Here is a 13,141-nt window from a genome sequence, read left to right as displayed (position 1 = left end):
AAAGATCTTACCAAAAATGTAAAAGATATTAAGTACATATGATAAACAACTTTTTTTCTTTTTCCAATAAAATAGATAATTTAGATGAAATGGAAAAATTATTTGAAAGACACTAGTCTCCATAAAATAACAAGAAAGGGAAAAGCTGGATAGTTCTTTATCTGTCAAAAATTTAATACACAATTAAAAAAAAAACCCAAAAAACCTCAAAGTAAACTCCAAGTCAGGAGGCCAAATTTGTGATTTATCTTAAGCATTTAACAACATCAGAAGAAAAAAACACCAATATTATAATATTCTGTTAAAGAATAAAACACTTCTTCATTAGATTCATGTGTTGATACCTAACCAGACAATTACATTGTGAGAAACAGTAAACAATAACTAATATTCCATGTGATTATAGACACGAACATATTAAAATATCAAGTAGAGTACAGTGATGCATAAAAAATATAGTATCTTGACCAAGTGGAGTTTATTATAGGATACACATTTTTCAAAAATTATATATATACTTCCCAGTGGCATTGAGGAAAAACTACATGGTCACTTCAATAGATAAAATATATTTTCATCACAAAACCTCTGAGTAAACTAGAAATGGAGTTTATTACTTTGAACTGACAAATTATATACACACACACACATATATGTATATGCTAGCTGTAAAAGATAAAAAATAAAACTGAACCCCTATATATGTGAAAAAACAATTTATGTAAATTCAGATACCATTTACATCAAACAATCAAGATGTTTAATCAGGGACATCAAAAATGTAAAAATAAACATAAAATACTTTTAAGACATCTAAACTGAAATTTCAAAACATTGCAGAAAATTTCAAAAGACCTATAGATGATGTTCATTGATTAGAGAACTATGTATTATTAAGCTAACAATTCTTCTCAAAAGAGCATATCAACAGCACAATTTTACTCAAATCCTTGTAGGTTTTATTATGGAAATTGACAGGTTGATTGTATACTTTAAGTGAAAATGCAAAAGGCCTACAATAGACAAGGAAAACATTAGACTAAAACATTCCTTTTGAAATTTGATGAGGCTGCTGAGTACATATAGTACATATTCATGTCAATTTCTATTACTACATTGCAATTCTTTATTCCTATTTTTGTTGAAAAATTGTCAAGTGAACTGGGCATTTGTTGTAAGAAGTTTCCCATCAAACTTGTTTTTCACGTAATTTCTCAGGATCCGATTTCTAGTCTACTGATTCTTCACAGAGTACACAACAGAATTTATTAGTGGGGGAACCAGAAGGAAAGTATCAGCTATGATGGCCCTCATAACTGGTGAAATATTTTTGGCAAAGCAGTGAATCACAGCTAAGGTGGCAATAGGTGCATAGAAAATGAGCACAGTACAAATGTGGGAGATGAAAGTGTTGAGGACCTTGAGGTGGCCTGTGTGTGAGGCTATGTACAATACAGTTTTCAAGACCAGCATGTAAGACACAGAAATGCACATCAAGTCTAACATACCTGTGAGAGCCACAAACAGGCCAGAGATGAAAATGGCCCTGTTGTCAGAACTCACCAATCTCATGACCTCCTGAAAGAGGCAAAAGGAGTGAGACAGAAAGCTTTTCTTACAGAATTTCAGCCTCTTTAGAATAAAGGAATTAGCTAATAACAATAAGATACTTTTATGTAGAGAGAATTTTCCTCTGGAGGGCAGGCCTTTTGTAGCACTGATAGGTGAGTGTTCTAGGAACCCATCTGTATCAGTGTACCAGCTGGCATTGTTGTGAGAGGCTGCTTCTGGCTTCAGTTAATTTTTTTTAAGACTCTTTCAATGAGTTTGCCCATTTCATCATGGTGATTTACAAACACACCTGCCCATGTTGCACTGAGTGTTCATCAGTTTTTAACCAAGAATGGCATGACCCCCATGCCTCATCCTCCATATTCATCTGATCTCACCCTGAATGATTTTTTGTTTGTTTGTTTCCCTGGGTGAAAAAAATCCTCAAAGGGAAATGTTTTGCCATGTAGAAAAGGTAAAACAAAAAAATATCAGAAGCACTAAACGGCATCAAAATTGACGAGTTCAAAACCAGTGGAAAGAATATCTCCATAGGTGTATTACAGCAAATGGAGAGTACTTTGAAGGTGACTTAAATTTAAATATCTAAGAATACACATTATTTTATAAGTTAATTCCAGTTTTTGGCCCAGCCCCCTCATATAGCAAATACAAGGCCAATTTTAATGACTGACACTGGTCAAGGTGGAGTTATATTTCAGAGGGTTGTTGATGTCTATAAAGCAATCCACAGATATGATAAGAATTGATGACTCCATAGTTGAGAATCCATGAATGAAAAACTCTTGTACAAAGCAGATATTGGGGAAATTCCAGTGGCATTGAACAAGAAGATTCTCAGCATGGTTGGAAGTGAGGAAGCGCACAGTCTGAGGTCAGAAAAGGCAACATGGAGAGAAAACAGTACATAGGCTCATGCACAGAGGTCTGTTTTTATGAAAAAGAGGATGCTGCAGTTCCCCAGGATGGCAGTGCGGTATGTGAGACAAATGGGGATGAAGACCCAAATATGAACATGTTCCATCTCTGGGATCCCAATGAGGAAGAAGGTAGAGATCTCCACTTCAGAGATGTTCAAGACTGACATTGCAAGAGTGTGATAGAATCAGGATGTGGGTCTCAGAAGAGCCTTTCTGCAATGGCTTAAATAGATTGGCTTAAGTGTGTATGCTTTAATCATCTGGCATGAAAGGTAATCTCTGGACCAGAGAACCCTGAAGGACAGCAGTGGTTTGGAGGTTTTTGTAATCCTAAGATTTGTCTTATCTATAGCTAGCAGAAGTCAGGTGCAGTTTTGTGAGGTATATAAATCAGGCGCTCTTTGTATGGTTAGTCTCTGTATGGTTAGTCTCTGTATGGTTAGAATTGTATTTATTTAAACCAATTGAATGTGTAAGAATTTCAATTTGGTGCCAGTGGACTTGAGCTGAAGGACCTACTTGGGCTGAAAATATACAGGTAAATGCACAGGGACTATCTTTAACTCATTTATATAACACCATAAAATGAAATATCACTTAGCCATAAAAGGACTGAAGTACTGTTACATGCTACATCAATATGCTAAGTGAAAGAAATCAACATACCACATATTTTATATTACATTCATATGCAAATCCAAAACAGGGAAATCTATTGAGTCAGAAATTATATCATTGGAGCTTTAGGACTAGGTGAAAAATATGGGGAAGAGGTGATAGCTAAAGAGTATGAGATTTCTTTTTGAGATGATAAAAATTGATTGATTGACAGTTACACACATCTGTTAATATATTTAAAAACAATGATGTATTTTAAAAGGATGATATATGATATGTAAATTAAATCCCAGAAAGCTGTTAAAATTTTAAAAAATAAACAGTACTTAGCAAACTAATACCCTAAAAATAATTGTCTTTTTAAGTAAAGGAAAAACGTATATCATAATAACATTAATCAAAAGAAAGCTAGACAATCTGTACTGATGTCAGAAAAGAGATATTTTAAAATGAAGAAATTATCAAGGATAAAGAAAAACATTACATTTTGATGAAGGGACTACCAAGAAGACATAACAAATCTTAATATCTACCATCCTAACAGCATAATATCAAAATACCTGCAGTAAAGCTGGTAGCATAACAGGAAAAATAGACAAATTTATTATGATATTTGGAGACATTAACATCTCTTTCAGTAACTAACAGATTAAAATCAGATCAAAATGGATGAAATGTGGGTCTCAGAAGTGTCTACCTATTCAGAATATAAAAGCTTCCACAAATTTCTGAACACAGAAACATCATGGTTTCTGGGTCATTTGAGAGTCACTCAAATCAGTTGAATTATTTGGGCTAAGTTGTCTTCCTTTCAAGCTTTTGAAAGTATGCTGAACTTCATCAATTTGTCATGGAACTTCTCTGTATAGAAGTCTTTCCTCCTGGAAACATTTTTCTCTGCTGAACAGAAGATTTAAAAAATTCATTAAAAATACTTTCATAAGTAAGGTCAATTTTGTGAGGAAATATTGTTGCTCTTAAGTACAGGGTCAATATTAGACCCAGAGTCACCTTAAAACCTAAATCTTTAGAAAGTGAGGGCTTTTGCAAGGTATAACAAAGAACTTCACTAGATTGATAATTTGATGACTCTTAGTTTCACAAACATTTATTGCTGATTATTAAAAGGAAAGTCAGAGTTCTTCTAAGAATAGCCTAACCAGGGTTTAATGACCATATTCTTTAGTACCTTAACATGAATATAAAACAAAACTATGTCTTTATTCTCATACCAAAAAGATAGAATTTACTGTTATTTAGGTATCTAGTTTCTTAAAGGCAAAATATTATCAGTAATGTTTAAATTCAAAATTCTACAGTAATATGAAGCACTCTCATAAATATAGAGTAGGGGGAAGAAAGTTGTATCTTAGAGTCTCTTTTACCTAAACTTTCTGTTTGAATTTCTTGAGGATTCTGTCACGAATCTGCTTGGTTTTGACACTGTAGACAATGGGGTTCATGACAGGTGGAACCAGCAAGTAAACATTGGCCATTAGCACATGGACAATTGAGGAAGCATTCTGCCCATAGCGACGGATCATAGATAGCCCAATCATTGGTGTATAGAAGGTGAGGACAGCACAGGTGTGGGAGATGCACGTATTGAGGGCTTTCATCCTCTCTGTTTTGGAGGCTATACTCAACACTGTGCCAAGGATGAGGATATAGGAGAAGAGGAGGAGCACTGAATCAAGTCCCATGGAGCAGATGACCACCATGAGGCCATAGATGCTGCTGACTCGACGGTTGGACACAGTTGTCTTTATGAGGTCCTGGTGCAAGCAGAAGGGGTAGGAGAGAATATTGACAGGACGATACTGAAGCCTCTTTAGGAGGAAGGAAGCTGGAAAGACCAGAGCCAAAGCCCTTCCAACAATTGCCAACCCAATTTCAATTATTACACCATTGGTTAGAATGGCTGCATAGCGCAGGGGCTCTCGGATGGCAACAAAGCGGTCAAAAGCCATGGCTAACAGCACAGCTGACTCAATAATTGAGAAAACATGAATGAAGTACATCTGGACCAGACAAACGTTGAAGGAGATCTCCCGAGCATGGAACCAGAAGACACTGAACATGGTAGGCAAAGTTGTAACAGATAGGCCCAGGTCAGTAAGTGCCAACATTGACAGAAAGTAGTACATTGGTTGGTGGAGGGAAGCCTCAGTTTTTATGATAAAGAGGATAGTAATGTTTCCTGCAACTGAGGTGGCATAAACAAAGAAGATGGGAAGGGAAATCAAGCCATATTTGCTTTCAAGGCCTGAGAGGCCTGTCAGAAGGAAGCGAGGGTATAGAGAAGAGCTATTGAAGACAGACATTGTGTGAATGGAGACGCCTTCAATCTAGGTGGAGAGAAAAGAAAAGAGAACAATTAGGGTAAAAATCAATACTGCTGAAAGAAGCTCTGATGCACACTGCTCTGTGTTTTCTATTTCAATCACGATTCTGCTCATTATACATAAATTACTACCTGCATTTATTATTTTACTAATTAATTATTTCCTCAATAAATATTTATTGAGAAAATATTTTATAAAAGCAAATTGGGCAATGTGAAACTATAGAGTAATATATAAAACATGCCTTCAAATAAATAGGTACACTTTAGTGGATAGAGAGAGCTAAAATTAAGACAAAGTGTTAGTTTAAAATACAGAAAGAGGTAACTATCCTGACCAAGGGAGTTTAGGGAAGATTTGTTAAAGGTAAGTCCTGAATTAGTTTCTCAAATGACAAATATGAGCTATGTGAGAACAGAGGGCTGTGTTGGATATTCTCTGCTGACTGGCACCCATGTAAATGCAGGAAGGTGTTAGTATTACAAGTGTAAATAAACATAATTGAGCAAAGCTGTAGGGTAAGGTGGCTTTTCAGATGGTTATTGGAGTTAAGATTGAATTTCTGAGGGTAATTGTGCATCACTATACAGAGTTTGGACTTAATCTTAGAAGATACAAGATGACATTTTTTTAGGAAAGCCATTTGACCAAATGTATATTATATATCAGTGTCATACTAGAACAAATGTTAAATATGGTTTAAATGTTGACAAACGAGAAGGTAGAGAAGTTTTTCAGAAGACTATTTTAGTCATTAAAAAAGTGGGTAAAAGTGAAATGTAACAGTATGGATGATAAAAAATAAATAGATATAAAAGTTTGTAGGTAGAAAAAGTGAAATATTGTTTGATGATCATATGTTAAGAATAAGAGAAAGAAAGAAACTTGGGACAAGTTAAGTTATTTGGTAAATTTCAGTATCATTTGTTGAAACAAACAAAAATTTAAAAGTTGGTAAGACTAGAGGTTAAGATTAATTCAATTTGGTTAAAATAAATTTGAAGCGTGTGTGTCAAGGAGATGAGATAGTGGTATTTTGAGTTCCACAAAGAGTTCTCAAAAGGGAAATTACTCCTACTAGGAGAATTTGGAGGGATGTCTAATTGAGCAGGAAGAGAAAGAAAAAAATCCTTAGGAAAAAAAAAATAAAACAAAAACAGTGAAAAAGAGCACATGGCATGTTATAAGAAGAACCTAACAGGCATCGAGTAGATGAAATGCGTTGCAGGGAACATAAGAGGCAGAGGTTACTGAGGACTGAAGATGAGTTATTGAAGTAGAAATCCTAGAGACTCCAGGTACTCAGCAACATAATGGTCACCCAGTTCCAGCGACTGTAGGCACAATATACCAATAAACTTTTTTTCATTTAATATCAGAGTCTTTTTTTCAAAGTTCACCTGTTCTCCAATCTATCCTGCTCCACTAATACACTTACATTTTGTGATTTCTTCTGACAGACTTAAAATAACTAACTACCCCCCATACAAAGGAACCTTTCATTCTGGCACTATTTCCTTCCTTTTTTAGTAACAGATACAATGAAGACAGGAAGTCCTCTACATATTCTCATCCTGTGATTTATATACTATTAATTATAGCTTATTAGGTAATATTGGTCTTTATATATCTCCCTCACTATCCTAGCATTTTATATCACAAACTTCTCCTTGTTCCTTTAATATCACTGACAATAATTGTCATCACTTTGGCACTTGCATGCAGTTATATTCTTCTTCCTTGATACTCTCCTTCAAATCTTTCAATATCTTCAGACACTCTATCCTGCTCAGCTATGCCAGTGTTCCCTCTTAGATCACTTTTGTCAACTTCTTTGTAGAAAATTCCCTGACTTAGGATATTCATAATTCATCTCCCTTAAATGGGCCTGTTGGATACAGACACAAGCATCGTGATCTCAGTGACTACTCCTCTAGAGTCAGAGAAAACCTGATGACAACTGTCATTCATTACTTCTATCACTTTGAACAGATTTACTAAACTTTGAACATAAAAATTGGGACCTGCATTACCTTACTTAATATTTAAGATATTCAAGAAAATGAATCTAAAGTACTTGGCACAGAGTCTGAGACCTAGGAGATACTTTGGGCTTAAGTAAGGCAAAATCTTAATGAATACGTGGAAGTAGCCACAATTTTAAACATACCAGCAGTATACAACAGTGATCCAAAGGCAGGCATGAACTGGAGTGCCCAAGTTATCACTTGTAAACATGTTACCCCTCAGGACTTCTCTGGAGAATTATTTTTTCTAAATTCTTTTTTTGGCTCATAATATTACCAAGTGTATATTATGTGCATGAGAGTGAGGTAGAGGAGATACTCAATCATCATGAATATCATCATTATAATCATCATCATCATTGTAACTTTTAACAGTATAATTTTTAGTTAATAACAGATGTTTTGAAAGACCAGAGATTTCAGTGCATGGTTCCATCATTTATGGTATCTATACCTGGAGGTGAATTTTAATGCCATTCCGTAGCGAAGCCCTTTTGAGCAGCCTTGAAGATGATAGTCTGGATTCTTTGGGGGAATGGCAGTCTCTACCTCTGATCCCCAAACTTGAGTAATTTCACTTGGTCAGCCTTCTACTTCCTGGATTTTTCAAATAGGTACTAATCTCTTACCCATTCTTCTCACCTCAGAAAACTTCCTTCATGCATACCTGAGCCCTCAGGTGTAGACTGTTATTCACCGTGCTACAAGTTGGTCATGTAGGGATTTCTTGGAGGGAGGAAGAGTCACTGATGATGGCCATAAAATATCCTAAAACAGTTAGTCCTTCAAGGAAGCATAGATTTTCTGAGAAAAGCATCCATTTGTTTTGCAGCAACTCCAGAGCCAAAATGGGATATTTGTGGGTTCAGCATCCTTGACTCTGTCTAGTAATGTGCTTCATTAACACTGTTCTCTGTATTTAACTACTCTAAACTCAATGCCCTTCCCAGGATTAGTCCATTCAGGAAGGAACATTTGTTTTCTTAATGCAACCTCCAGGGATCAAAGATGATGTCACTGCCATTGGAGCTTTGTCTCTTGCTCAGGGGAAGGAGATGATTGTGCCAAATTCTCAAGCTGGGAGTCCAGATATTGTAGCAACTGAGAAGTGTCCCTGAAATCATCTGATGGAGAAAACTAATGGGCTGGCTTAGTCAGTCAGAATAATGTGCAAGAAAAATTCTGTGCTCTGAATAACTAGAAGCATAGAGCAAGTTCTAGCTGCTCAAAAATGTTAATTCTTTATACTGCCTATCTCAGATTTTCCTAAAATGTACAATAGGCCACTAGTTAAATAGAATTAATGGCCAAACATACAAGGTAAGCCTTGGTCAATTATGTTTGGGACAAATCGCACATTGCAATACCATTGTGTATAAACATTTATATTGCATGCTGTTCAGACTTTTCCAGACATAATGTATACAGAGAGCATTTATTAACTTCTGAAATTTGTGTTCAGAAGATATCCCTTTGGGCAATGGGAGTTGAGGAAATCCTTGATTTAAAGCAGCAATTCTCAAGAAGAAGAAAATGTTTCCCAAAATATTTGACCATGTCTGAGGGCATTTTCAGTTGTCACAACTGGGAAAATGTTAAGGGGATCTGGTTTGTGGATATAAGGGATGCCCCTAAACATCTTACAATGAACAATGAATTGTATGGAAGTGTGACAACCAAGTAGATAAAGAAGAAACATTCATCCAGACCAGTAGGAAAGACAGAGACAGGCAGCCAAGGCTGAGCGGACGTGGGGCAAGGCAGCAGCTGGAGGACCAGGTGGTCCCATAAACTGTGAGGAATAGCTGGGGAGCAAAACAGACTATGAAATCCAGGGTTTCAGTGCAGGGAAAAGAAAGTCTCAAAACCTCTGGTTGTAACAACTTGTGGGGGAGGGAATCAAGATGGCAGAGGAGTGAGTGGAAGTCACACTGACCTCCTCCCAGGACCAACCTGGAATTACAACTAAATTGTGGAGAAATTACCTGGAACAAACAACTGAACAATGGAAAGAGAGGAGTCTTATAACCTCAGACAGACAGAAGAATAAGATGTAGCACAACCTAACTGGTAAAGCGTACGGTAGAGACTCAAGAAAGCAGGTGGGGAGCTCATGGGCAGCAGCACCAGAAAGATATTAAAATGGCCAGTTGGATCCCCCTGAGAAGAGCAGGGTCTAAACCATAAGCAGGGATCTCCAATCTACAGCATCAGAGCCCCAAAAGTACACAGATAACAGCCAGTTGCAAAAAGTGGCAGGGTTGCTCTCTGCCAGAGACAGGCAGCTGGAGACGCAAAGAACCATTTAAAAGCCAACACATAAATTTTTATTTGCAGCCACTTACCCTGGAATCCAGCAAAGGCAGGGACAGAGTGGACTGAAGATGCCTGAAGAAAGATTGGGTAAGGAGGCTTAGGGGAGAGAATAAAGAGAGTAGCCAGCAGGATCCCAGTGCTGACTCCTCCCCCATAGGGCAATAGCCATCTGGCTCAGGCAGACCATTTCCCTGAGCAGCAGTAGCTTGAGAGGACCCAATAACGCCACCCTCAGGAGGGACTCCACCCCACTCTGTAGTGTCTCTAAGCCAGCCTGCTGAGTGCAGAGCGACTAGGTTAACAGCGGAAGGAGACAGCCACAGACAGTAGATTCCTGGAAGTCTCCAATAGACTGCCTAAGGTCAGACAGGGTCAACATCTGACATCATCAGAGACAGATCCAGAAAGAAAAAATCAAAACAAAACAGTGGTCTCCTACCACAGAAGTTCACACTCCAAAGTCAGGAAATCAAGACAGATCAATTTAAGAAGCAGAAGCAAAAGAGGAGAGTCTCACAAATAATGGGAAGACAAAGAAATATATCCCACTAGAAGGGAAAGGAGGAATCCCCAGAAAGAGAAAAAATGAAAGAGAGGCAACTATCAGATATTGAGTTCCAAACAACAGTTCTAAGGAAGCTCAATGAGCTCAATGAACTCAGGGAGAATTACCAGAAACTACAGGGAAACTGTGAGGAACTTAAAGCAAACTCTATCAGTATGAAAGAGGACATAGAAACTATCAGTAAGAGACAAGAGGAAATGAAGAATACAATTTCTGAATTGAAGAACACAGTAGAAGGAATCAAAAGCAGGCTAGATGAAGCAGAAGAATGAATCAGTGAGCTGGATGATAAGGTAGAAAAAAGCTGTGAGAAAGAACAAGAAAATGAAAAAACACTAAAAAGAATGAAGAGGTGTTTAGGGAAATGTAGAAACACCTGAAACATAGTAATTTCAGTCTAATAGGGATACCAGAAGGAGAAGAGGAGCAAGGGATAGAGAACCTGTTTGAAAAAGTAATGATGGAAAACTTCCCTAATTGGAGGAGAGAAAAAGTCACACAAGTCCAGGAAGCACAGAGGGTTCCATTCAAGAGGAACCCAGTGAGGCCTGCTGCAAGACACATTATAATTAAAATGGCAAATATCAAAGACAAACTGAGAATCCTAAAGGAAGCAAGGGAGAAAGAAGTACTAATATGCAAGGGAGCCCTGAAATGGCTAGCAGCTGACTTCTCAACAGAAACACTGCAAACCAGAAAGGAGTGGCAAGAAATATTTCAAGTCATGAAGAGCAAAGGCCAGCAACCAAGACTACTCTAACCAGCAAGGCTCTCAGTTAAAATGCAAGGTGAAATAAGGAGCTTCTCAGACAAAAGAAGGCTAAAAGAATACACCTCTATTAAATCAGCATTGCAAAATATGCTAAAGGGACTGCTTTAAGAAGATGAAGAAAAAAAAATCTATTAATACCCAGTTCCTTTCACAGTCACCAATACTTGATATTACCAATATTTTTAATACTTATTAATCTGATTGTGACAAGGATATGTTATTTTAATTGTTCCTTTATTACTTGTTGAAACTAAATTTGTTTTTGTAGATTTCTTGCCTATTTCTATTATTTTTTTAAAAAGTTTTAAATGATTTTTTGGTATTCTTTACCCAGCTTTTGAATAAATGTTTGTAGATTTTTTTCCCTATAAAACCCCCCAAAAACTATTAACCATTTTTTAGATGTTTTGCAAATACTTTCCTATTCTATTACTTGTCCTTTAACTTTTTTAATATGTATATTACTGTACAGTCTTAAATGTTTAATAGTCATATTTTCAATATTTTACTTTATACCTTCTGGGTTTGAATATGTTACTTTAGGGTAAGAAAAATAATATTTTATATTTTCTCCAAAAACTCCTTAGATTTTACATATTCATTTTTAACTCACCTGAATCTGTCTTGTGTAATGCATGAAATAAGGCTCTATATTTGTTTTATTTCAAGTAATAGTGTCCCATGGACCTTATTTGTTGAATAAGCCTTATTTTCCCCATTGATCTGAAATATCAACTTAATCACATATTACATTGTTAGAAAGATATATACATTTGTTTCTAGAATGTTCATTATATTTAATTGATTTACTTGATTATTTCTGTGCTGGTGTCACATAGTTTTAATTGCTGAGACTTTATAATGGATTTATATTTTTTAATATTTTATAATGGATCTTGACATTTAAAAAAATACATAAATAAAATCAATCTGCATTTAATAAAAAAGAAAAAGAAAGGAAAAAACTCCTACCTTTTAGGACAACATGAGGGGAACTAGAGAACATTATGCTAAGTGAAATAAGCCACTCAGTGAAAGATAAATGCCACAGAGTCTCACCTATAAGTGGAATCTATTCAACAAAATAAGCTAATGAATAAAATAAACCACAGGGAAGGAAATATGGAGTAGACTGAAAGTGACCAGAGGGGATGGGGAGGGGGAACAATGGTAGAAAGAAGGAGAAGGAACTAAATAAAGAACATGTATGAATGACCCATGGGCATGGACAACAGAGTGGGAATTGACTGTGGGAGAGGGGGACGAGGTGGGGTGGGTGGAGGAGGGCAAAGGGGGAAAAATTGAGACAACTGTAATAAAATAAACATGATTTAAAGAAAAAAAAGAACATAAAAAAAAAATCTTGTGGGGGATATGGCAGCAAGATAAACTCCCAGCCTCTAAGGAGAGTTTGTTGGAGAGGCCCATGGGGTCCTAGAATATACACAAGCCCATCCACCCAGGAATCAGCATCAGAAGGGCCCAATTCACTTATAGGGAGCAAAGAAAGTAGTCTTGGCCTGAAAGCAGGCCAAGAGCTGAGCAAGTGGCACTGTTCCTTCTCAGACCCCTCCACCATCTATAGCATCACAACACAGCCTCCTGCATTGCCCCACCCTGGTGAATACTTAAGGCTCCACTCCTCCCAACATAACAGGCATGCTGAAACAAAGAAATATGCCTCAAATGAAAGAACAGATCAAAGTTCCAAAAATAGAACTAAGTGATGAAGAGATAGCCAACCTATCAGGTTACCAGTTCAAAACACTGGTAATCAGGATGCTCACAGTATTGGTTGATTATGGTCACCAAATGGAGGAAAAAGTGAAGGCTATGCAAAGTAGAATAAAGAAAAATATACAGGAAACCAACCATAAAGGGAAGAAAACTGGGATTCAAATCAACAATTGAGAGCAGAAGGAAGAGATGAACATTCAACCAGAACAGAATGAAGAAACAAGAATTCAAAAAAATGAGGAGAGACTTAGGAACCTCTGGGACAACTA

General features: G+C 36.7%; 1 protein-coding gene and 1 pseudogene across 1 annotated transcript; both read right to left on the bottom strand.

Moving 5' to 3' along the window:
- Positions 1-1,152: 1,152 nt before the first annotated feature.
- On the bottom strand, positions 1,153-2,659 carry LOC129076418 (olfactory receptor 51A7-like; annotated as a pseudogene).
- A 1,836-nt stretch (positions 2,660-4,495) lies between these two features.
- LOC129076467 (olfactory receptor 51G2-like) lies at positions 4,496-5,443 on the bottom strand. The gene has a single exon (XM_054580628.1). It carries the CDS (start codon positions 5,432-5,434, stop codon positions 4,496-4,498), a length of 939 nt encoding a protein of 312 aa, XP_054436603.1. The 5' UTR covers positions 5,435-5,443.
- Positions 5,444-13,141: the final 7,698 nt, after the last annotated feature.

This window comes from Pteronotus mesoamericanus, unplaced genomic scaffold (genome assembly GCF_021234165.1).
Source record: "Pteronotus mesoamericanus isolate MK-2021 breed Mesoamerican mustached bat unplaced genomic scaffold, CSHL_Meso_final contig_591, whole genome shotgun sequence".
NCBI lineage: Eukaryota > Metazoa > Chordata > Mammalia > Chiroptera > Mormoopidae > Pteronotus > Pteronotus mesoamericanus.
This window is presented reverse-complemented; position numbering and strand designations above follow the sequence as displayed.

What these genes read in the sequence shown, in the direction of transcription:
- LOC129076467 (XM_054580628.1), bottom strand. Translation starts at nt 5,434, where the DNA reads ATGTCTGTCTTCAATAGCTCTTCTCTATACCCTCGCTTCCTTCTGACA.